General features: G+C 34.9%; 6 protein-coding genes across 6 annotated transcripts; 3 read left to right on the top strand and 3 right to left on the bottom strand.

The window, feature by feature from the left end:
• Positions 1-268: 268 nt before the first annotated feature.
• LOC120774746 (enoyl-CoA delta isomerase 2-like) lies at positions 269-1,192 on the top strand. The gene has a single exon (XM_040104502.1). The coding sequence runs from the start codon at positions 298-300 to the stop codon at positions 1,171-1,173; it is 876 nt and encodes a 291-aa protein (XP_039960436.1). The 5' UTR covers positions 269-297; the 3' UTR covers positions 1,174-1,192.
• Positions 1,193-5,845: 4,653 nt separating this feature from the next.
• Positions 5,846-6,912, top strand: LOC120774716 (farnesol dehydrogenase-like). Its single transcript, XM_040104467.1, has 2 exons — positions 5,846-6,528; positions 6,614-6,912. The coding sequence occupies exons 1-2, from the start codon at positions 5,950-5,952 to the stop codon at positions 6,812-6,814; spliced, it is 780 nt and encodes a 259-aa protein (XP_039960401.1). The 5' UTR covers positions 5,846-5,949; the 3' UTR covers positions 6,815-6,912.
• Positions 6,913-15,390: 8,478 nt separating this feature from the next.
• Positions 15,391-18,251, bottom strand: LOC120775161 (bifunctional lysine-specific demethylase and histidyl-hydroxylase NO66). The gene is made up of 3 exons (XM_040105208.1): positions 16,902-18,251; positions 16,491-16,849; positions 15,391-16,426 (listed from the first exon to the last, which is right to left on the bottom strand). The coding sequence occupies exons 1-3, from the start codon at positions 18,145-18,147 to the stop codon at positions 15,662-15,664; spliced, it is 2,370 nt and encodes a 789-aa protein (XP_039961142.1). The 5' UTR covers positions 18,148-18,251; the 3' UTR covers positions 15,391-15,661.
• A 286-nt stretch (positions 18,252-18,537) lies between these two features.
• On the bottom strand, positions 18,538-19,053 carry LOC120774677 (clumping factor A-like). Its single transcript, XM_040104408.1, has one exon. The coding sequence runs from the start codon at positions 19,051-19,053 to the stop codon at positions 18,538-18,540; it is 516 nt and encodes a 171-aa protein (XP_039960342.1).
• A 547-nt stretch (positions 19,054-19,600) lies between these two features.
• On the bottom strand, positions 19,601-20,170 carry LOC120775933 (non-homologous end joining protein Ku-like). The gene is made up of 2 exons (XM_040106340.1): positions 19,813-20,170; positions 19,601-19,740 (listed from the first exon to the last, which is right to left on the bottom strand). Exons 1-2 carry the CDS (start codon positions 20,102-20,104, stop codon positions 19,712-19,714), a joined length of 321 nt encoding a protein of 106 aa, XP_039962274.1. The 5' UTR covers positions 20,105-20,170; the 3' UTR covers positions 19,601-19,711.
• Positions 20,171-20,352: 182 nt separating this feature from the next.
• On the top strand, positions 20,353-20,859 carry LOC120775935 (39S ribosomal protein L33, mitochondrial). Its single transcript, XM_040106341.1, has 3 exons — positions 20,353-20,509; positions 20,577-20,680; positions 20,739-20,859. The coding sequence occupies exons 1-3, from the start codon at positions 20,469-20,471 to the stop codon at positions 20,786-20,788; spliced, it is 195 nt and encodes a 64-aa protein (XP_039962275.1). The 5' UTR covers positions 20,353-20,468; the 3' UTR covers positions 20,789-20,859.
• Positions 20,860-25,209: the final 4,350 nt, after the last annotated feature.

The following is a 25,209-nucleotide window of genomic DNA, read 5'->3' as shown; positions in this document are numbered from 1 at the left end:
CGCAATGTGCATGAATGTGTGTGTAAATGACAATATTAATATTTATGAGAGCTAGATTTGCATACATAAATTATATTTGCTGATCAAATACATACATATATTTGCAAAAACAAAAACTATTATCACTGATAAGCGGGATGAACTATGGAGCGCTCATAATCAAAGCACCTATTAGACTTTTATATATGTATGTATGTATGTATATGTGTGCAATCAATTGGCTATTTAAGAGTCTTCGTCGCGGCTATGCAGCGCTTTGTAGATGCTCGCCTATTTAGTTTTGATTAAGCCTTCGCGATGAGTGCAACCAAGAACGGAATTGAGATCAGTGTCGCAACCACAACCGCAGTCACGCCCACCAAGCCCAAGCCCTGCGGTTACAGCGAATTGGACGTAGAACAGCGCGGTCCCATTTTCGTCATCACGTTCAAGCGCAGCGCAGTGCGTAACGCGCTCACGCGTCGCGGCTACTACGAATTGATACGCGCGCTCGCCGATGCCACATACAGTGAAACGATCACCACTGTCGTTTTAACGGGCGCTGCCGGTAATTTTTCAGCCGGCAATGACCTTACACAACTGCGCCAGTACAGGGATCCACAAGCCTTCTTGCACTCCTCCGAGTACGTGCTGCGCTTGCTGATTAAAGCGTTCATTTACTGTCCGAAAGTTTTGGTGGCGCTCGTCGATGGCGCATGTATTGGTATTGGTTTTGTAATCGCTGCGCTTTGTGATGTTGTCTACTGCACGGAACGCGCCTACTTTCAGGCACCTTTTACACAGTTCGGCATCTGTCCGGAGGGTTGTCTTACCTACTTATTGCCGCAATTGTTGGGGCGCGTTAAAGCCGCGGAGCTATTGCTGTTTGGTACGCGTTTGAGCGCGGAAGAGGCGTTGTGTTACAATTTTGTAGCGCGCATAATACAAGCAACGGATATAGCGCAGCAATTTTGGCCGCAGTTGGAGGAGTACGCACGCTTGCCGTTGGAGTCGCTGCGCGCCACAAAGCGTCTGCTAAGTGAAGCGGAGCGTACGCAATTGTTGGACGCATTGAAGGCAGAATGTGGTGAATTGAAGAGCTTGCGTTTGGGCGAGACATATCAAAGAGCGATTGAGGCATTTGTAAACCGCAAAGGGCGGGAGGATGGCGTGTTGAGTAAGAATAAATTGTGAAGAAATATTTAAACGAAAAGCGTGCATTTTACTTTTGGATAAGTGTGGATTTAGGTGAAAGTTTGGTACCAAAGGTCTCGCTATCTTGACTGAAACTGAGCTCGGTTAAAATTAGGTCTACTAGCCGCTGTCAGCAGAAGGATATGTCTAATGGACGACTCGATTGGCCTCTAGTGTAATTTTTTCCTCGATTTGTATATCAACGCTTCCCTAGTGCCTTCAGAATTTTTCTTTCCAACCGTTTCTACAAGACTTTTCTATATTCCAACTACCAAGTGAACCGCGTACATCCGTTCCTACAAGACCTTTCTAAATTTCAATTACCAAATGAGTGCAGTAATATTAAAAACGAGCAGCGCCAACATAATACATAAGATCTGTAAGACTCTTGTCGGACAGACCTCTTCAAACGAAATACTACCTTTTCACTCAACGTAACATGATTGGAAAGTTTGGATCATCTGTCTCCGAACCCATCAACCATCGAACTGAGCATGGAAAAAAGTTGCTTTTTACTGCGAGACTCCGAAGATTAGATTTGGAAAGTAGACTTTTATTTTATTCTTAGTTTCAGATTTCCAAATAATCTGATCTTATTTGGTACCCCGAACAGAGACAAACTTTTACGACGCTTACTATTTTATGATCTTGATCTATTTCGAGTCATCAAAAGATGGGGATCTCACCTCATAGCTTCTTCTATAACTACAAATCCATTAAGGGAGATATTTCAAAAAATCGGAACATAATTTCTTTTGCCTTTACTCAGGGTGGAGGTCTGAGTTAAGAATATTATTCTAAAGCTATCATACGACTCCAGCATTCATAGTTTTAGAACCTAGTATATCAGCAATGGAAAATTCCGACCCGGAAATAAATTTATTACTTCTTCATAAAGCTAAACTCCAAAATTAGATCGATAAAACTAAGTCCCTAAAGCAAATGGTGGTCCGAAGCTTGAGTATCTTCTGAATAAACAAGTAAATTATTCCTCTGTGTTTCCAAATGCTCTTAGTGAATTAAGTAGTCGGTTCAAAAATGTTCCATGATTTTTTATGAAGTGCGAAGAGAAGCTAGAAGCAAAGCTCTTCCAAGAAAACCACTAAAGGAGAGAAGAACTCATAAAGGAATTGCTTAAGTCAAATCTGCAGCGGAAATACACTCAAAAACGCGGTTCTGCCATTTTGAGAGTTCTAAGATAACTAGTAGGCGGCTTCTCTTCAATTCAATATAATTTCGAATTATAGTTTCGAGGAAATAAAAAAGTTTCCTCTCAGTTCCTAGTGGTACCTAGCTGCAGATTGTCGAATAATATGATTATTGGGAATTGAGGAAAGAATACCATATCAGCTTTTACTAAGCGAGGAGGTATGTGTTATGAATATTTTCTAGAATTGTCATACCTCTCCGGTATTTATAGATTTAGGATCAAGGATATCAAAGTATAAAGCGAAAACAGTTACGACCTTAGAAGAGGAGATCTTATCGAGTGCATGAGATCGTTTGAAAGTTATAAAATCGAATGAAATAAACGGTTTGAAAAACTTTTCAAGGTAATGATTGGTCTAGAAGAATAAGAGTTTGAAGTAAGGATAATTTTATCAGGTATGACGAGTTGGTGGATAGAAATTGTGTTCTGATGGTGAGAATGTTCTGTGGGTCCCGGAAAGTGCGAATTACAGTTCTTCTTTCAAATTTCAGAAGCATAAATATTTGGCATCGCTGACATGCTGAGGAAGCTTGGTCACAGTTGGAGTAATTACGAACTACATATATATCTAAGTTTTTTCCAATTTATCGCGGCTTTTCGGTTATTTTTGAGGTCCTAAAAGCTTAGATACACTTTTCGAGGACATGTTTTCAGAATTTTCAAGCGCACAAGACGTCGGAGTAATAATTATTTTAAAGGCGTGAAGTCAGGCGGCTATAACCGCTTAAGAGGTGGCTATGCCAATAAAGAAGATGAAGAAGTCAAGCAGTATACTATATATGGCATAAAACCCGAAAGCTGGATTTGCGAAATACAATAGTAGATGGAGATGAAATGGAGCTTAATACTGAAGACCAAAATAAATTAGAAAATGTTAAGTTAAGCCGATTTCTCTGCAACTCAGTGCAAGCTTATCAACATTAGCAATGAAAAGACAGCTGAGAGCATTTAAGTCATGAAGGTTAATTTAGTGAGTGATTACATATTATTAATTGAAAAAATGTCGAGATAAAATCAAAATTTGCAAATTAATGATTCTTTCTTATATTTATAAAAATTATATATCGACAAATTTTATATATGGTACGTACATATGTAAGTATATATTGACATAACTAGAAGCTTTTGAACTTACCTGGCATGCAATGAGCACTCAAGCAGCTTGCAGTCAGTTCAATGGCTCGTTATCAACTGCAACAAAAAGAAAAAACAATAAATGCTTTATTTAGAGATTATAATATATTTTTGTTTAACTACAGCCGGTTTATATATTTAAAAAATATTTCATAAAAAGCGCAAGATATATGTTTTTTATAATTAAAGCGCAGACGTCTGAATGTGAGAATTTAATAAAAGGCATCTGAAAGCATTTAAGTTGGCTAACAAGGGGTACGAAGGCGAGCAAGTTAACTCCGATAAATAATTTTTGTTCGATTGTTGTTTTTGTTTTGCGAAAAAACAAGTGACTTGTGTTTCAGAAAGTGTATACAACATTTTAAACAGAATACAGTAGCGTTGATAAAAAAAATAAATAAATAATATAAAAAATAAGATGTCATAAAACCGATAAAAACCCTTAAATGAAAAAAATTTAAACTATTTAAAGGCAAAGAAACTAAACTTAGGCTATACCAAAGCTTCTCTTAACATATAAAAGGTTTCCTTAGAAGAACTTGATTTCGATCGTTGAGTTTGTATGCTAGGCCTCCTCTAAGTTCAGGTTATGGAGAGCTAAAAACTCATATCTCGATTTTCCAAAAATACACTAGATGTCGCAGTGTACCAGTAAACTGTAAAGTCGGACGCCAATGTTAAAAGATAAGTACCCATGACAAATAGAGTCAATCTATGTAGACAGCTAAGCAGCAATCAAGGCAGTGACCTCGTATCGCATACCTGCCAGAAGCTAGAAGTACACAACTTTACTTCTACTGAGATCCAGTTCACAAAGGCAACGAGCTCAATGAAATAGTGAAGGAAATTGCCAAGCATGGTGTACAGCTAACACCCGAAAACGTGATAAACATTAGAAAACCATTGTCTATACGACAATCTGGACAGAAGTATGATAAAGAAAATCGAAACCCAAAGGATGGAGCTAACTGGGTGCAGAACTGCAAAAGTCATGTGCAACACGGTAGATCGGAAGTATACAAAATGCCTATTGGCACTCTATAGAATAAACTGTAGGAGCATGATCGGAACACTAACTGGTCACTATCTGGTGGCAACACACACCCGCAGATTGGGGCTGACAGATCGGGAAGACTGCCGGGAATGTCTAGAGCAAGGCACCAAGGAAACAATCGAGCAGCTCCTGTGCACTTATTCTGCATTGGCAAGACTACGCCGTAAGCATCTCTCCCATGTATGATACACTGGAAGAGGTATCGAAAGTGAGGCCACAGAGTTCGTTGAAATTCGCGTCAAGCGTAGACATCCTAAAGTATGACTACTCCTCATGGCCCTAGTAACTAGCATTGCAAGGGATCAAAACTGGGAGGCACCTTTCCAGATCAAAAAGTACCTGTTTCTGGGCAAAAGGGAACTTAGTAATATAATAGCAGTCAACACAAGAAAGTTCTTTGAGCGCCATTCACTTGGGAGTGGCCAGAAACGATTCTTTTAAATATGGCTCAAGCAGCGCACGACTTTCGGTCTTAGACCAGGTATCATCCGTTTTAAGGTGATCTAATGTGAAAAAGCGAAACATTCGTGCCCAGGGTTGTGTGCTGGATTTGGGACCCGCCACGTAAAAAAACACGCGCATTGAAAAAAACAAAGTATGGTGAAAACGACGGTTTAATGTAATATTCAGTCGATATTAGAGTATGACGAGTCTATCCGAGACTATATGTGTCGAGTCTGGTCTAATCTATGGATAATGTACATATTCGTCTAAAATTTGAAAAAAAAGAAAGAGTAGGGCAGATTTAGTATGGATTTTCAACAGACTTGTGTATCGGTACAAAAATATATACAGTCTTCTAAATCATCAACCTTTCGCGTCTATATATAAATTTCGTCTCCGCAACTCATGTGCGTTTCTCATGTTTTAAGTCTGAAACTCAGACTTGCTTCTTGAAAAAACTCTCACACTCTTAACCTCCTCTTTCTTAACAGTCGCTTTGAAATACTTTTCATTTCGTACGCCTTGCCGCATACGCTTCCGGCCAAGTTCAAGAACCCAAAATCAAAACCTGCTCCAGTTTAGCGTAAATTATGGCTTGTGCGCACAATATGCGATAATGGCGCATGAATAACATTACAAGTGAATGCATTTCGACTTGTTTTCTCTTTTGTTTTTCGCTTAATTCCCAAGCGCTACCCACCTGTCCGAAACTCACGAAAGGCGCCGCCGCAGCGCGCGCTGTTTACACAATCGCCGTGGCGAGCAGCGCTTAAAGCTGAGCGTAAACAAACGCAACAGCAGCTGAAAAAGTGATTTAAAGTGGCGCAAACGCGAGCGGCCACTTTAGTATTGCAGTGTTAAGCGCGCGTTGTGCAACGCTACTTTCACACGAAATAATTTCACGCGTTAAGAAAACCAAAAAATTAAATAAAAAATGGAACGCTGGGTGGACAAGGTCGCTGTAGTGACAGGCGCGAGCTCAGGCATCGGTTGGGCCATCGTGCAGGATCTACTGAAATCGGGTATGATCGTAATTGGCTTGGCGCGGCGCCTACAGCAAATGGAGGACCTCAAAGAGGGGCTGGATGCCAGCATACGCGAGCGCTTCTATCCGCGCTCCTGCGATATGACCGTGCTGCCGTCGGTGAAGAGCAACTTCCACTGGGTCGAACAGCGTTTCCATCGGTTGCATGTGCTCGTCAACAATGCGGGCATGGTGGAGATGACCAAAGTGCTGGAGGAGGGCAACGAGGCCATACTGCAGCGTGTGATTGATGTGAATGTCATGGGTACGGTGAATTGCACCAAGCAGGCGTATCGACTGATGCAGGCCACCATGGCGCAGGGTGAGGCGTGTCATATAATAACGGTGAATAGCCTGTTGGGGCATACGGTGCCGCTGCATATACCCGAATGTGGGCTGAACTTGTATCCGGTGGCGAAGCATGCGCTGTGCACGCTCGACGAGGTTTTGCGGCGTGAGCTCTTTCCACACAAGCTGATGCGTTTGTCGGTGAGCAGTTTCTTATTTTTGATTCTTTTATTCACGATTTTTTAATATATGGTAAATGACAACTCTACCGTCTTGTGTTTTGCAGACCATTAGTCCCGGCCTGACGCGCACTGACTTTGGCGGCGCGCCGACTGAGGATGAGAAGAAGAAATGGGAGGAGATGATTGAACCAGACGAAATTTTATTGCCTGAGGATGTGGCGCGTGGTGTGAATTTCATACTCGCCTCGCCGCCTCATGTGACTATAGCTAATCTGTTGATGGTGCCGGCGCGTGAGAAATATTGAGCGTCAACATATTTGAGGCAGTGACTTTTTAAATTTGAAAATCGTAGTCTGAATATTTTGTAGTTTAAACAATTAATAAATAAAATTAATAAAGCATATATTTTATTGAAAATATGAAATGAAAATACTTTTTTTTGGAAAAAACTAAAGATCGTGAAAAAAGTTAAAGTTGTGACAAAAAATTAAGAAAAAACTAAGAAAAGTTAAAAAAAAACACAATGAAATAAAAGTAATAAAAAATTTGTATTACAAATATAACATAAACTTGAGAATTAATATACTGAAAATATTCGGAAAAAAACATAAAAAAATATTCTGGAAAAAGAAAAAAAAAATATTCGGACAGAAATAAAAAAAACAATAGAAAATAAAAAAAAATAAAAATACATACCTACTGTATAATATTACATAAATATATGAAAACAATGCAAACTTTAAAAAGGTAAAAATATACCATATTAAATAAATCAAAACAAAAAAAAAATGTATATTAAAACAATACATAGAAACTATAAAAATTAAAAACTAAAAACTAAAAAAAAATATATATCTGAAAAAACATTGAATAAGTAAAAGAAAACTATTTAGAAAAAATATAATGCAAATATTCAGGAAAAAATAAAAAAATATATTCAGACACAAATACGAGTATACAAAGTATAAAAAATCTTCAGGAAATTTAAAAAAAACTTCGAGGGTTACCCACTCGAAGTGTTACCAAATTCAAACTGCTATAACTACCACACTATTAATGACAGCGCGCTTAAATTTACACCAATAACAAATCATTCCATTGTTTACAAGCGTACAAAAACATTTTAGTCTGTGTCGTGTGAAAAAAAAGTTATACGTGATGGAATTTAAACGTAATAGTGTGATTGCTTTATATTTGGCTGGAAAATCACAAGCAGCAATTGTTCGTCAGCTGAAACATCTCGAAGTGAACAAAATGTTTGTGTATCGCACTATAAATCGTTACAATGATACTGGCAGCATCGCAAAACGCCATGGAGGTGGTCATAAGAAAACAGCAACATCACCTGAGATGATTCGAAAAGTGAAGGCTCGACTTGAACGAAATCCACGTCGAAGTGGCAATCAAATGGCTAAAGAGCTGAAAATTTCGCAAAGTTCAATGCAACGACTGTTGAAAAATGAGCTAAAGGTCAAGCCTTACAAGTTCCAAAAAGGACACAATCTTACACCGCAGCAAAAAAAAGTTAGACTCGAAAGAGCGAAGGAGTTGTTACACTTTCACGAACGTGGCGAATTTCCGAACATTGTGTTTTCTGATGAGAAGAATTTCCCTATTGAGCAATTCATAAACTCTCAAAATGACCGTGTTTACTTGACCGAACGCACGTACGAGAATTTAAGCCTACGAATGGCCACCCGAAGTAATTTCCCATCGCAAGTGATGGTATGGGCTGCCGTGACCGCTGATGGGCGCTCTCCAGTCGTTTTCATCGAGCCTGGTGTCAAAGTAAATGCGACTTATTATCGTGAAAATATTTTGGAAGGTGCTTTAGAGCCGTGGGCACGTAAACACTTCGGCCGGAAAGAATGGACGTTCCAACAAGACTCGGCGCCGTCACATAAAGCGAGAATTAACCAAGAGTGGTTAAAAAATCATGTTCCACGCTTCATTTCGTCGACACAATGGCTTTCGAATTCACCAGACGCAAATCCGATGAACTTTTCCATCTGGTCCATTTTAGAGAGCAAGGTGCGGACTAAAAAATACACCAGAATGGATGCGCTCAAGAAAGCGATTGTACGTGAATGGGCCAAAATACCACAAGCTCACATTCGTGCAGCATGCAACTCGTTTTTTGACCGTTTGAGGGCCATAGTCAAGGCAAAAGGTGGCCATATCGAGCTAAAGTGAATGGATTCTAAATTTTTGATTATTTTCATACATTTTTGTCATTGGAATCAATAAAAATATTATCAAACTAAAAAATTATAGTCGTTTGAATAGGTAACACTTCGAGTGGGTAACCCTGTAAAATGTATATAGAAAAAATATATAAAAAATTATAATTACAAAAAAATTTAATTAAAATAAAAAGCTAGAAAAAAATAGAAAAATTAATAAAAAATTAAGTTTATATAGAAAAAAGATATGAAAAATTATAATTACATTACAAAAAAATTTGATTAATATAAATCACTACAACAAAAAATTAATAAAATATTTTGTACAAATATAACAAAAATATGAGGATATATTGAAAATTAAAAAAGAATAAGGATATTAAAGAGAATAAGGAATAAAATAATACTGTGAACAAATATAAACCAATACTAACTTAAAAAAATGTAAGTAAAAATGTATATAATATAAAATAACTCTAAAAAATATATAATATATTAAAACAACATATAAAAACTATAAAAAATTACAACAAAAATAATAAAAATAATATTTTTTTTTTATTATTTCCAAAAAAAAATTCATAAGTACAAAAAAACATACATATAAAAATTATTAAAAAAAGGACATAACAAAAAATTAAAAAATAATTTGAAGAAATATAACAAATATATAAAAAACTATAATGAAAATATTCGGAAGAACATAAAAAATATTCAAAAAATAGTTTAAAAATAGCATAAAAAACTTAAAATAAAAAAATTAAATTGTATTATTAAAAAAAAATTTAATTAATACAAACAACTACAAAAAAATAGAAAAATTAAAAAAAAATATATTGTAAAAATATAACAAAAATATGAAGACATATTGAAAATTAAAAAATATATAACAGAAAACTCAGAGTAAGGAATAAAAAAATATTGTGAACAAATATAAAACCAATACAAATTAAAACAAAAAAAAACTTAAGGAAAAATGTATATAATATTAAATAAATCTAAAAATATATATTAAAACAACATATAAAAACTATAAAAAATTAAAACAAAAATAAAAAAATAATATTTTTTTTTTAATATTTCCAAAAAAATTTTCATAAGTACAAAAAAAGTTATATAAAAATTATTAAAAAAAGGACGTAACAAAAAATTAAAAAATAATTTTAAGAAATATAACAAATATGTGTATAAATAAAATATATTGAAAATATTCGGTAGAACATAAAAAATATTTTAAAAATATTCAAAAAATAGTATAAAAGAACAAAAAAATGAAAATAAAAAACATATAATATTATTTTAGGTTAAGAAGTCGATCCTAACCTGGATCTCACTTGGACAGCTTTGAACATTGGTCCGTTTAGTTTAGCTGAAACTCCTATAAAATAGATCACTTAACCCTTACAAATCGCTAAAACGCCTTGAGCCCAAAACAAATTTGTTGAGACGGCCAAAGTCAGCTTCGGCTATGACCCCAGGTTCACCGAAGGTAAGTCTATCGAGATGTTCTATCCACAGTTTTGTAAATGCTGGACAATGTAGGAGAAAGTGCTGTAATTCGTAATGCCACAGAGATAGCTATGAGAGTCGCTATCTTTGGACACGCTTAAGCTTCTCAGTAGGTAAAGTGTTTTTGAGCAAAATAATTTAAGTAATAAAAAAATTAGAAAATTAGTTTAGAACATCTGTGGACAGAAAATTCGACAAAAGTAGGCAGTACCACGTCCCTTATAAGTTTAATGTATGTACTATACATACATAGATCACAATGAGCAAAATCAGATCATTTTTTCCCTTAACTCCCACATATCTAATATGAGGATTTTCTCATTTCCTGATTTGATTTGATTGAGTTTTATGGCAACTTGCGAGTGTATAAAATGTTCGGTTACACTCGAACTTAGCCCTGCCTTGCTGGTTTTATGTAACTGTTTGTGCTTACTTTTATACGAATGCCTAATGGCAAAGTACTTCATCGAGCTAATAAATTCATATTACAGATAATTATCTTAGATATTATGAATATATTACAGTTAATTATCATAAATACATACATACATACATATATGGCGAATATCTAACAAATAACGAAGGGCTATACTTTCATACTATTACATAAAATACTATACATGGGAATTGCACGACTGTAAATTACCGGTTCCGTAGTTTAGGTGTTTTTCGCGGGCAAGCAACGTGATAGTTAATGTTTATGATGAATGAATGTGAAAAAATATACAAATAAACTAATTCCAAACTAATAAATTTTAAATTAGATATAATAAAAAATAAATCAGATTTTAGTGACAAATTTATTTTTATTTAAAAGCATAAAGCAATTGAGAATAAAGACTATTTTCAAATTTATGAACTAGCAGAAAATAAGAATTTAAAAAATATTGCGAGAACAAAAAAAGCATGAATATGTATTATTTAAAATAAAACTAACAAATTACTACAACAGAATTTAAAATTAACAGTTTTGCAAAATAGAGTGATGATAATTAAAAAACTTAAAATAAAAATTAAATAAAAAATAAGAAACTAAAACGGTAAAATATGTGAAACAAAAATAAAATATTAACTGTAAATTAAATTCTACATAAAAAAATATATAAAAAATCTTAAGAAAAAAAATATAATAAAAAAAATAAAATAGTCAGAAAAGTACATAAAAACCCTATAGCTTAGGAACTACAGAAAAAATATATAAATAAACTATATAAAACAAAAACAAATAATAGCAAAAAATTACAAAAAAAAATTGTTGAAAAGTAGAAACATACATAAAAAGTTACAAAAAAAGTAAATAATTGGAAGAGTCATAATCCAAAACTAGCCAAAATTAAAAAAAAAAATCATAAAAATTATTAAAAAAAATAAAACATTAAACATACAATATTAAAAACTTAATAAAAACAATACCTATGTTTAATACATTAAAAAAAAAATAAAAAAAAATATATTTGGATCATGTTTTCATAAACATTTTTCTAATATATTTAAAATATATTTCCAATATATTTAAAAAAAAATTTATTGCTAAAAAAAAAATCAGAAAAAAATAATTAATAAAAATAAATAATTAAATAAGCGGTCAGAAAATAAAAAAAAATATTAACAAAAAATAAAAATAGAGGAAACAAAAAAAATAACAAAACCCGAAAAATGGCAAAAATAAAAAAATCTTAATTATTCATTTAAAAAACAATCAGAAAATAATAAAAAAATTAAATACAAAAAATTAAAACTATTAATAATATTTAAACAAATACCAAACAAATTAATTTCAAAAAATTAAAACTATTAGTAATATTAATAATATTTAAACAAATACCAAAAATATTAAAAATATATTCCAAAAGTATTGAAAAAAAGTATATTTTAGAAAAATATATTCAGAAAAACATTTTCAGCAAAAGTAAAACGAGTAGTCAAAAAATATAAAAAATATTCGCAAAAAATTGCAAAAATAAAAAAGAATAGTAAAAATAAAAAAAAATTTGATTATTAATTTCAAACACAAATTCAGAAAAAATTAAAAAAATTAAATAAAATATAAAAAATTTAAAATATGTATATTAAGAAAAATATTAGAAAAAAGAATGCATATTAAGAAAATATTTTAAAAAACTTTGTAAAAATATTTTAAAAAAATCCAAAAATATTAAAAATATGTATTTCAAAAACATACAAAAAATGTAAAAAAAGCATTTAAAAATATTTTAGAAAAGTTTATTCGGAAAATAAATATTTAAAAAATATTATAGAAAATATATATTTAAAACAATTTAAAATAAAAAATTGCAAAATAAAAAGATTTAGAAAATCTTTAATCAAAAGCAAATATTAAAAAAAAAATGCATTTAAAAATAGTTTAGAAAAGTTCATTCGGAAAAAAAATATTAAAAAAAATTAAACAAAAATATTAAATAAAATATATATTTAAAAAATGCATTTAAAAATATTTTGGAATTTATTAAAAAAATAATACTTAAAACAATTTGAAAATAAAAAATATCAAAATAAAAAGATTTAGAAAATCTCAAAAATATAGCATAATAAACAAAAAATATTTAGAAAATTACATACAAAAATATTCAGAGAAACATACAATAATGTTAATGAAAATATAAAAATATTATGATAAAGCCTGAACGTTTGCTTAATCATATTAAGAGATATTCAGAAAATAATAAAAAAAAATTATTAAGAAGCATTAAACAGACATTTTATAAAAAAAATATGGAAAAGAATCGAAAGAAGTAAGGAAAGGCTAAGTTAGAGTGCACCCGAACATTTTATACTCTAGCAACTTGCTGGAATCAAAGCCAGAGAAATAACTTAAGGTGTAAAACGTCAACCAGAGGATCGGAATCCAAGCAAATTTATGTATACATACTTGTATATTATATATAACTCATATACTAACCGACATATTCGACATAAGATATGTTAGAAAAACGAATGGCATTATATGTAGTGTATGGGAGTTGGGTTAGTATCGATCCGATTTTATCTATTAACTATATTTAACTTTTCTCATCATCTTGAGCATTTACATATATACATATATATAACGCTATATCTATCTCGCTTAGTTTTAGGTGATACGAACAACCATTAGGTGAAAAAACTATTATACTCTGTAGCGAAAGGTGGCAAGAGTATAAAAATATACGGTGTGTTTGGGACATGAAAAGGTTATTTTAAAATAAAATTAAAAAAAAAAATACATTTCTTTCGTGAAAGTTTCATTTTTTTTTGAAAAGTTTAAAAAAAAAACCAAAAACTTTGTTACTTGAATTTTTCACATAAATTTTGATGTTACGTGGAAAAAGTTTGTATACAAAACTTCTAGATCTTTTCATTAACTACAACTTTGCCATACAAATCTTTGTTGTTGTTTTAACGGAAATCTAATCCCCGTTGGGATGGTAAATGTCATTTGTGTTGTCGTCGATGTCATCTAACGGTAGGCCCAAGAAACGTGCTGTTTCGACGGGGTCGAACCAAAGGGAGGAGGGTGTTAGATGGGTGGGGTTTGTAGAGCATGCAAAGAGGTGGTCAGTGTCATGCGGAGACTCGTTTTTCTAATAGATTTCATAATACAATAATATTTTTCAAAAATGAACGACCGTCCAACTCCATTCCCATAGCTTAGAACATTACTTATTGCTACAAAATTACATATGTATGTATGTTAAGCTGTGATTGGTCATCAAAGCACTGATTTGTTAAAAATTAAACTATCAATCTACATACAAAGGTAATTCAGAAATATTTTTCTAATTATTTTAAAATTTTTATTAATTAAAATATTATTTAATTTATCTTTATTTACCCAATACGAGAAAATTAATTTTTATATTTTTTAAAGTTATTATTTATTTTATCTTTATTTACCCAAAATTAGAATATTAAATTACAGTTCATTTATTATGAACGCGACTGTGCAAGCTGGTAATGCATTTCTATTTATCATTAATGAAATGCATACAAGTTCTCTAGTACTCTGCTAAGAAACGCTGTGTATATAGCATTGAATTTAAACACTCTATGTTAGTTACAGTATAAAGTAAATGTTGGTAACAGCAAAGGCAACAGAAGTAATGTGACTGCGCAACTGATACAGAGAACACAAAACATTATTTTAATATTTTATAAGCACTTACCGCACTTTATTTTACTTCGTTTCGCATTTTCTGCAATAAATTGGCACTTCCCTGCCCTAAACTCTTTTCCCTACTGCTAACACTTCATTTACATTAACATAACACAATTCCCATTAACATAACACTTTATGCACAACCACTGGCAGAGCAGCTCTGCTTGCGCCGACGCTAAGCGCTCTGCTTTTGCACTCACTAATTTTCACTTTCACTTTTACTACACAAATAACAACGCCCGATTACTTTTTTTACTTTAAAACTATTAAATTGACGAACCTCAACCGAATTCTACTAAAAACTCCTTAATTGCAGCTTTAATTTCTAAGTTAATTTCACTTTTCAACGAGCTGCTGCAAATGCCACTTACACGAACGCGGTAGAAGGAAACGAATGTTCGAAATGGCGGCGGAAATTAAGAACAACAAATTGACAATTCTATATTGACATTCACGATCATAAATGTGACCAACAGATGGCGCACATATTACGCTTTGAAATTATCTAATGCACAGCTGTTATTATATTTGTTTACTAAGAGCTAAAACATTAAAAGTTGCATATTTCGCAGACAAAAAATAGTTTAAAAAATAAAAAAACTAAAACATAAAAAAAAAAAAAATAAAAAAAAAATAAAATTAAAATTAAAAAATAAAAAATTAAAAAAAAAAAAAAATATATTAAAAATAAAAATAATTAAAAATAATTAAAAAATTAAAAAATTAAAAAAATTAAAAAAATTAAAAAAATTAAAAAAAATTACAAAAAATTAAAAATAAAAAATTAAAAATAAAAAAATTTAAAAATTAAAAAAAAAAATAAACAATTTAATAAAAAAAATTATAAAAAATAAAAATTAAATAAATTAATAAAAAAAATAGAAATACAAGCATTTGCAATAAAATCAATTATAGAGAAAAGAATAAAATGAAATGTTCAATACAATGCTTTATGCAAATAAGATACTGGAAAAAAATTTAAGGTCGAAAAGTTTAAAATCGAAAGTTTTCAAAAGAAATAAAAATTCACCAATATTTTAATAAAATAAAATACACTTTTTTTCACTTTTATTCAAATTGGCAATAGCTACAAATCACTTAACGGTTTGCTGAAAGCAACAATAGCACAGTTCATAAACTCGAAAGAAAACGCAAAATTTCATAGGCGCCTATTACAAAACAATTTTTCATAAAAATCGTTTCGAATAAGTAAAACAAAAACAAAAAACTAGCAATATATTCACATTGACTACTCTTTTTAAGATAAACACTATAATTAAGTACGCTTGTGCAGGTATGATGTATCATTTGAAAGGCTTCTCGGTCATCAGCAAACCACGTTCCCACAGCGCCGTCACCATCTGCACCTTGCGCTCATCATCTTCCAGCGGCAGCTGCGACACGCCCACATACTGTGGATATGAACGTATTAGCACCTCCACGCTGGCCGCCTCCTCCGGCTCGATTTCAATGAAATTGGGCTCATATTCACAGTACTCCTTGGAGTTATCCACATAGTAGTAGATGCGCACTTTATCCTCCTCCTGCACCAGCCGCATGATATTGGCGCGCAGCAGACGCACATTGGTGCGCTCATCGATTTCATAGTCACACAAGCATTCGCCTTGCTCATTGGTGGTACTGCGCGAACCGAAAATAGTGCGTGCGCGTTCGCCCGGCAACACATGCGGTGGCAGCGCTTCATGCTGATATTTCTTAGCCAGCTGATCCACAGCGGCGTCCATCATCTCGCCCAGTTGCGCACTATGCAAACACTGACCCATCAGCTTGGTTACTTTGCGCAGCAGATCGGCACGCTCTTTGGTGTCATTGTCGCTGTAGGCAATACCAGCATGCTGGAAGGTGTGTAAGGGCAGGCCACGACGCATGTCGAGATTGCTTTCGATGGCGCGCTGCAGCACCAAAGGTATCATGCGTTCAAAGAGATCGGCGTACGATTGCTTCTGATATACGCTCAAAGTGATGTGCAGCGAGTGGTAGCCGGGTTCGGTGGTGGCTTGATGTATGGTGCCGCGTGGGAAGTATAGCAGATCGCCGGGTTCAAGCACCTAAAAGTGTTTAATTGTAGTAAAGCACAATCCAAAAATTAGCTTTTTATATGCAAACACATACCTCATCGAATATGGGTTGGCCGATTTCTTCTTGCGAGAAATTTTTCGATGAGAAGCGTGGCAGCTGCTCTGCCTGTGTGCGTGGCTTGTAGAGACGCCAGCGTTTGCGGCCCTCAATTTGCAACACAAAAGCCTCTATATCATCGTAATGCGGTGCGAAACCTTGACTGTTGGGTGGCGTGAGGTAGGCATTGGCACCCACAAGACAGTGGAAGTACTCCTGCAAGGTTGTGTTTAGCTTAAAAAGCTCCGGTAAGAAGGTGTGCGGATTAAGTAGGCGCACACTGCAGCCTTGCCCATAGTGATCCCATACGACGGGCGGCATGGCGCGTCCAACGGGATTGAGCGTCTCACGTACACCTTTGATGAAGTTGCAATTAAGTACAAGTAAATATTTTTGTATGTAACTCACCATTTTTATAAGAAGTGATATCGATATTTTTTGTAAACTCCACATGATTATTGATTAACATTTGATCAATAGCTTCGAACGACATTAGTTTCGTGTAGTAATTAGAGCCCTTGCGTTTGACTAAGCAAGCGCCAGCTTCCCAATACTTGCTGAAGAATTCTTTAAGGTTTAGTGGACTAAGCAGCCAGCCGAATACCTTCTCACCCTCTTGTATGCTATTCATTTTGACGATGTTGTTTGGAGGAGATAGGGGTTCCATTTTTACAGCTTTTGCATCTACGGTCTTTACAGCAACTTTGGCGCTTGTGGAGGCTTCACTTTCGGCTACTGAATGCCTACGCTTCTCTGTTGCTTTTGTAGCTTTGTCAGCTGTTGTTGTTATAGCAGTTGGCATTGATTTACGTTTATCAACTGGTTTTTCTGCTTGACGCGTCTTCTTTGGTTCAGTAGCAGCAGTAGTGGCTGCCGCATTGCTTTTACGTTTTTGTGGCACGTTGTTTTTAGTAGATGTGGCAATGGGCTGCTTATCAACATCACTTTCACTAGAGCAATCATCACCGCTGACACCAGTTTCCTCTTCTTCGCATTCTTCTTCTTCCTCGTCGCTATAACTGTTTATGGTGTACTCGTCAGAGAATTCATCCGAACCGCTGCTGTAATCTTCCTCGCTACCAGTTTCAGAATCATATTCTTCCTCACCCGCCGCTTCATCGTCCCTCTCCAACTGCTTTACCAGGTAGTCCTCCAATTCTTGCTTCTTTTTTTGCTGTGCTTTCGTTAGCTTTTTTGGTTTGGAGGGTGAATCTCCTAGCAATTGGTCCACCAAGTTGTCAATTTCATTTTCATTAATGCCGTTGGAGTCTGCTTTACCGTTGGTAACTGCAGGCTGCACTTTTTGTTTTTGTTTCGCAGGCGGCTCAGTTTTGGCTGTTGCTTTCTTATTGGCTGCTTTGTTTTTCGAAGGCTCAACTTTTGGTGCAAGTTTGTTGTTAACAACCTCCTTAGCCTTGGCTGGAGCTACCACCTTTTCTTTAGCCGCAATGTTCGGGTTTGCGGTGTTTTGACTTTTTGTTGTTTTCTCTGATTTATTCTTTTGTAAGGACTTATTTTTTGCCTCATTCTTTTTGTTCGCACCGGTTTTATTGCTGGCACCAGCGGTTTGCTTGTTTTTACCTTTTTTGGACGTATTACCATTCTTTGAAAGTGCAGAACGATAAGCCGCAAATGCAGAAATCGGTTCCGACATTTTAGAAACACTCACACTTGCAATGAACTTCAAATATTAAATAATTTTATTTAAAATAACAGCGTGCAATTTTGTTCGCAGTCAGAATATTAACAAATTGTTGCACGTGCGAGTACAGTACGCATGGAAAAGTAGCGAGACCGGCTAATTAGAAAACAACACATGCAGGGTTGCATATCACTTTATGTGGTTGAAACAAAAATTTTTAGAATATACAACATTTTTAGTTCAGAGGTTTTGAAAATTATTTTTATTTATAGAAGTACATAATTTAACAATTGTCAAAAAATTTACAATTAAAGATTACTAAGCAAACAATTTACACATTTCATAATTAAAATTCAATAAGCAAATGAAAACTTTTACATATTTTAAGTTAGTTGTTTTTTGTTAGGAATAATCAGATTCATCACTATAGCTGTTTATGGTATATTCATCAGTGAACTGATCGGATCGCTTGCTACAATTACACTCGCTATCCGAATCGCTGCAACTATCATCACTGCTGGATCCTGTATCATCATCAGAACTACCAGTTTCAGAGTCCGAGTCAGAGTCCGCGTCGCTGTCAGATTCCGACTCGTCTGAGCTATCTGTTGCGCTATCATTCTCACTGTCAGATCCAGAACAGTCCTCGCAATCGCAACTGCTTTCCGATTCGCTATCAGATTCAGAATCTTCAGTGCCTGATGATTCAGTGCTTTCTGTGTCTTCGCTCTCTTCATCGTATTGCTGCAGCTTCTGCACCAAATAAGCTTCCAATTCACGTTTTTTGTGTTGTTGTGCCTTGGTTAGTTTTTTGTTGCCGCTCAGCAGCTCTTGCACTAAGGAATCGACTTGCTCCTCCTTGATTTCCTTAGCGGTTGCAACATGTTTTTTGGATTTAGCTAATTTTGGTACAGGCATTTTCAGATACATACAACCTTCGAGGTTCCCTTTCGCTACGTAAGCAAAGAATTAATTACACTAAATCTTTGCACGTATAACGGATTGGTTTCCACAATTTGACAATTTTTAGCTTTTTTTCGCGCGGAAATTTCAATTTCTCTAACAACATGGTTGTATTTTGGGTAACGGGTTTCACTTTGACATTTAAAAATCCAGTTGGACTCATCGCAGATACATATTCTAGTCTTATCTGATAAGACTAAAATAAGTTGGATAAAAAGTTTATTTTCATTGGAAAGACTAAAATTAATTCAATTTTCAATAAATTTTTCGTAGGAAACTGTCATAAAAACCTTGAAATTTTACTATTTCAAGATAAACACATATTAGGGGTTCTAAACCAAACTTCTCCTACCGAACGAGGTCTTATTTTGAAATTTTAATCGATTTTACTTTGTTAGAAAGAGACAAATGTACATTTTTGCACCCAAGGGCACTTTACTTTAATGAAATTCACATCAAGTGTTACATTTTCAATACAAATACAAAGATTTTTTTTAAGACAAAACTAAGATTACTAAAACATAAATATAGGCCCCAGGCTCATCCATCTTCCATCTAAATCAGTATCATTAAAAGTCTTTTTCTCAGCAGCTCGATGTCCCGCTCGTCAATATTAGTAACAACCACCGGAACTACAGCTATCTGTAGAGTCAGAATAATCAGAATAATCACTGTTAGAATCTGTTGAACTTTCACAACAATAAGAACAATCACAATAACTGTCGTCCCGTCGGCGTGTCGTTGTCTTTTTCCGCGCTGCTGTTTTCGATTTTGCACCAGTTGTTGACTTCCTTGTCGTTGTTGTCGATTTCTTCGTCTTGCTAGCTGTTGATTTGGCCTTTGTTGTGGTGGTCTTAGGTTTGGTTGTCGATTTCTTGGCCGTAGTCTTTTTAGCGGTAGTCTTCTTGGCGCTTGTGGTTGTCGATTTTGGTTTAGACTTAGTTGTTGTAGATTTTTTTGGTCTCGAAATTGTGCACGAGCCCCCTGAACATGTGGATACGGGCATAGTAATGTTATTTCTTTAATTTAATTAATTGTTTGTCGATTTACATAAAATTAAAGTTCACTTCAATGTCGTTGCAACGAAACTGTTTCGTCCAGCACCAGTAACAACTCTTTGGACCATAAAATTAACGGCTTATTTCTAGTTTCAAAACAATTGGAATAAACCCGCAATATTTTAACGGCGTTGAAATGCTTTTACGGGAACAATGCACTCTGTCGCCAACAGCTGTTTGTATGTTCTGTACAGTACGCATGAAAAGCACACAGCTGTTTTTGACAATCGGACACTACATTTTCGCTACAATTGCACAATTCTTCTTATTATTATAAAATTTACGTAAATTTATAACAGAAATAGTGCAAAAATGCGTCTAACTGAGGTATTATTCAAAAAAGTGAAAAGCAAGTAAGTAATTGCTGCAATTGATGTAGTTGCAAACTTTCAATTAACACTTTCTAATTACTGTAAACAGACGCATCATGGTGCTAATGGAGAGCGTGGTTAGTGGTCATCAGTTCAATATGTTCCGTGATCGTTTAGCAGACAAACTGGAATTGTTGCGTTTCGATCCATATAGTAAGTCAATGTTTATGTTTTATGTAGTTCGCGATTTTGAAGTTGCTTATACTTGCAGTACAAAAGGAGTGCATCTACCGCGAACGCAAGAGGATACGCAGCGCTTAGACATTTGTTTATAGTGTTTTAATGTTTGTAGGAAGTTCATCTTAAATAAATGCTGTTGTTTTTAAATATAATAAATTGTGTTATAAATTGCAAGTTTTAAAATTTGTGTGTGCTGTAGTTAAATATGAAATTTGTGAGATGAATATTGAATATTTATGTATGGTAAAAGCCGGTATGACAGAATATTTATAACTTTTGTGTTTGGATATGTGTAGTTAGCACAATATATAATAATATTTAATCTAAGGTCGCAAGCGCTTGGCAAGTGTTAGAACTTTTGTGTGCTTAGAAAAAGTGAATACTTGTATGAACGCTGAAACATACATATATAACATGTGTGTGTGTACAGTTTGGACTATTAATTTTCGCTAATGCCCAGTGTGTTCCTAAATATTTTAACTGAAGTGATATTATCTTGAAAGAAACAAGTAAAGTCAGAATCTCAGAAAAAATCTATTGTGCACAGTATTCTGCTCAGCGCCAGTTAATCCATTATAAATGTGATTTTCCGCAGTTGTTAACTTAATTAGTGAAATTTACGCAATTACTCGCAATAAAGTATATTTTAATGCTCATTCGAGCACTGCTTCATATACATGTGTACGTATGTATATATGCATGCCCCACATGTCATACACATTATTATAACCGAGGTGCTTACATTGATCAATATACATCCGGTCTGGCCAGTGGACATTAGCCAACAAACTGACTGAATCAAAACGTTTTTAAGCCCTGCAGTTCATTAACGAAGCCATTTGAATGCATGTGTAATGGTCAATGCAGTCGGCAAGCTTATGTGGTGTAAACTGCTGATGGCTAATTGCAAATAAAACGCTAATGTGACGTTACATTGAATATGGTGTGCGTTTGTAATGCGCTCTTTATATGCTTGTGCGCTTGCATGCGGGTGTACTATGGGCCATAGTGGCATTTCAAGGTTGCGGTGCAGCGCACACAGCACTTTCATAGCTGCGCGTGTATTTCCGCGTTGCCCAATGCCCATAAAAGCGCCAATAAATGAAATTGTAAGCACAAATGTCCTCATTAGCACACAAACACATACACACGTACTCATATATACACGCTTGTAGTCTCTTCACCACTACACTGCTGCGTTTCACTTTGCATTGTCATTGCCATGCTGCGCCTCATTGCATTTCACCACGTTTGCTCGCTCCACGCTGGCATTTCTTCGCCCACACAAAGCATTGCCCCAGCAGTTACTGTTGCGGTCGGCAATTCTTGTTATCCATGTTTCCTCTTCCTCTTCCTTTTCCTGTGCTTTTGTTCTTTAATTTTTTGGCATTTCGCCGGCGCAGCAGCGAATTCATTGTCTGTGGCGTCAATAAAGCAACGAAAATGCATCAACCCCCGTGTGCTTGGCGATAGCAGGTGGTATATCTCGTACTCGTGTGTGAGTAACTGTAAATGTGGGCACATGAAATTGATAGCCGAAATGGCGGTTTTGATGCTTTTGCGGCTGAGTTGATGTGTAGCGAAGGAGTAAAGTGGCGGAAAGGAGCAAGGGTGTAGGCGTTAATGAAATTTTCAACAGGAAATCCTTCAATGTGTGGAAGTAAAGTCGTTCCACATTAATTGTTGCATACCTACAGGCGCTGAGCTCAGATTACTGACGACCTAGTTGGAGTTATCTTTTCTTATAGTTAAATTTCCATATCAGTCGGAGTCCAGATACAGTAAGAGCTCCCCAATTCTGTCCTGAGAGAATTATTAAGATTAAAGCTGTCGCTTAGAGTTAAAGGGGCGTACAACCTCCCCGTTAGCGCCGGGACCTAATATTTCCACGATAACTGAGTCTTCATACTTGACCTAATACGGATTTATAATCGGTCAATAGCTGAGGAATATTTTATGTCAATACATCGACAAAAATCTCAGCTCGATCTAATTTTCCACTTAAGATCCAGAAAGCCGGGGATTCATGAACCTGCCAGACTTTTTCTGTCATGAAAAAACCTCATTTTGAACCTATTAGACTGTCTGAGGTGACTTAATGCGTATTAAGCTTTATGTTGTTGTTGTTTTAGGAACATAAAATATCTCTGAAGTAATTTGGTGGAATGCTGCCGAATTGACAGTCCTTGGCCGGATAAAAATTCAAGTTCGTTCCGTATACTTAGACCCGACTGTCGTGGGAACGGCCTAAAGCTTTGTTATTTTTTCAGGCTGGGACTAAAAGAGAAGACAGCGCCATCCAAAGACCCGCCAAAACTGTATTTCGAAGTATATTTGGTCAAAACTGCAACATCAGCAGAAAAAGAAAAGAAAAAGCACAAACGATAGTATTACAACTCGTGAGTCCGATATTTATTGCGGTTTTATCATCTTCGATACGCAGCGTCAAACAATCGGCCCAATCCCTTTTACGGAGCGCAGCCTGGAGAAAATGTATATCATAACTATATTGTAGCTGAGAATTGAAATCAAGTCGGTCACAGAGATCCCAGCTCAGAGAACAGGGCCGGGAAAGACACAAAAAAGAGGTTACAATTGTGGAAGCTCAGACGAAACTTAATAATATTTTAACGAACTCTGAGATTCCAACCCCGAGGTGTACTACTACAAATCTTGCGAATCTTGGAAGAAAAAAGAAGCGGAGACACAGTCACCAACTAAAAGCAGCCACAAAGAGATTAAAATTCAGAGGCTCAATAAGAACTCAAAAATTTCAAACAACAAAGGATCCCAAAGTTTCGAGCACAGGAAACAGAGATGTAATAGTACCAAAGTTATGAAATCTGGAAGCAAAAAGGAGGGAAGAACCAGTTACCGACTAAAAGGAGGCAAGAAGTGGTCACAGTTTTGGAAGCTCAGTTTAAACTTAAAAATATTGCAGGAAATCAGCATATCCTATGTTCGAATCTTGAAATATTTCATCTCCTTGCAGTTACGTAAGTCACGTAATTTGAGTAAGTTAAGAAAGTAAAGAAGATTCGCAGCAGACCAGAGATAACAGTGTAGGTGGTATCAGCCTGGTTTCTCTACGTGAGCCTATCTTCTCAGTAGAGTCAACACGAGGTATTTGGGCTAATATAGTATTTAAGGCAAAAAGTGAAAAAAAAACGAGGATGAAAGAGCAGCTACCGATGTGCACCAGGTCCTCAAGCTTCTTAGCTGCTTCTGAAGCCAGAAATCGAAGTATTTTTCTATCAAGGTGTGTGTGGTGTGAACGAGGTGTTCAAGCTTCTTTTAAAGCCGTCTTAAAGTTCTACATTCTTTTGTTATAACGGTTCTTTGTAGCCTACTGAGATTTCTTCATATCGAATTAAACACATTATGCCGGTCTGACACGCACCAACGCACACTACATACACTTGCCAGCAGCACTGACCTCTCTACTCGGCATTAAAAATTCGCTTCGGCGCTTCAAATTGTGCTTTGCCACTTGATAAGCTGCGTAATCAAAGAGCCTTCAGCAGACAGTACAATTATGTGCGACTTACATAAATATGTCTCCAGATAGGACTACATATGAGTGTATGTGTGAGTGAGCACATGAATGTGTCTATTACCGTTAGGCAGGAAGTGTAAACACTAACCTACCACCACATATTTCGCCATACTCCAATGTGACAACGTCAACAAAAGCAACAATAACAGCTAAAGAAAAAAATGTCAAAATAATCATTCGTTAAGTTTTCGCGCTCTAAATAACGGTGGAATGGGTTGCTGAGCGCAGGAGAGAGCGTCTATCAACAGCTGTAGCATGCATCAAAGCTTTGGAGAGTAAAAAGAGAGCGTCACGAGCGTGAGTTGTAAATAGAGAGCGAAAGTGTTATTGAACTCACAAACTTTAGAATGCGTGCAGTGAGCTTTTGCGCACAAAAAAAGGATGTAAAAGCTTCCAAGGCTGCATGCGGGAAAAGGTTAGAAGTTAGAGTCTATACAAATAAATTTAGTTAAAAGTTATAATATCACCGTGGTAGCAGCAACAAAGGCAATAACAAAATTTGTCGCAAAAAAATGTCCTAAGAGCTTTGCGGAACAATAAAGAAAGCCATTGAAAACCATTGAGGCGCTGCGTTGTTAGTGGAAGTTTCTCGTTAACTCGGGTAGGAGTACTTATGGCGCTCACTTCAATTCACAATTTACCATTCATAAAAATTTGTTATGCCTGGCAGCTTTCACGTGTCACATTGTGATGGTTAGTTTGCACTTAATTTGTATGGGTTTCAATGGCAAATGAATGAGCGGATATACATAAATGTTTGAATGTAAGAGTTATTGAAAAAGTGAAAACAAGAATTAAATTAAATATACATATTTTTAAAAGTAAAAGCTAATTAGCAAGCTATCTGCCTTATATAGATTAGGCAGTCGATAATTAATAAAATTTCTGGAGCTCCATTTGAAAGTCTTGTGAATTTGAAAAACCTTCAGCATTATATTTCAACCAA

This window comes from Bactrocera tryoni, chromosome 4 (genome assembly GCF_016617805.1).
Source record: "Bactrocera tryoni isolate S06 chromosome 4, CSIRO_BtryS06_freeze2, whole genome shotgun sequence".
Lineage (NCBI taxonomy): Eukaryota > Metazoa > Arthropoda > Insecta > Diptera > Tephritidae > Bactrocera > Bactrocera tryoni.
This window is presented reverse-complemented; position numbering and strand designations above follow the sequence as displayed.

Coding starts and splice junctions, on each gene's coding strand:
- LOC120774746 (XM_040104502.1), top strand. CDS start 298: ATGAGTGCAACCAAGAACGGAATTGAGATCAGTGTCGCAACCACAACC.
- LOC120774716 (XM_040104467.1), top strand. CDS start 5,950: ATGGAACGCTGGGTGGACAAGGTCGCTGTAGTGACAGGCGCGAGCTCA. Junction 6,529..6,613: donor ACAAGCTGATGCGTTTGTCG/GTGAGCAGTTTC, acceptor TGTGTTTTGCAG/ACCATTAGTCCCGGCCTGAC.
- LOC120775161 (XM_040105208.1), bottom strand. CDS start 18,147: ATGTCGGAACCGATTTCTGCATTTGCGGCTTATCGTTCTGCACTTTCA. Junction 16,850..16,901: donor TATCACTTCTTATAAAAATG/GTGAGTTACATA, acceptor ACTTCATCAAAG/GTGTACGTGAGACGCTCAAT. Junction 16,427..16,490: donor GCCAACCCATATTCGATGAG/GTATGTGTTTGC, acceptor AAACACTTTTAG/GTGCTTGAACCCGGCGATCT.
- LOC120774677 (XM_040104408.1), bottom strand. CDS start 19,053: ATGCCTGTACCAAAATTAGCTAAATCCAAAAAACATGTTGCAACCGCT.
- LOC120775933 (XM_040106340.1), bottom strand. CDS start 20,104: ATGCCCGTATCCACATGTTCAGGGGGCTCGTGCACAATTTCGAGACCA. Junction 19,741..19,812: donor CCGACGGGACGACAGTTATT/GTGATTGTTCTT, acceptor CTGACTCTACAG/ATAGCTGTAGTTCCGGTGGT.
- LOC120775935 (XM_040106341.1), top strand. CDS start 20,469: ATGCGTCTAACTGAGGTATTATTCAAAAAAGTGAAAAGCAA. Junction 20,510..20,576: donor TTCAAAAAAGTGAAAAGCAA/GTAAGTAATTGC, acceptor TACTGTAAACAG/ACGCATCATGGTGCTAATGG. Junction 20,681..20,738: donor GTTGCGTTTCGATCCATATA/GTAAGTCAATGT, acceptor TTATACTTGCAG/TACAAAAGGAGTGCATCTAC.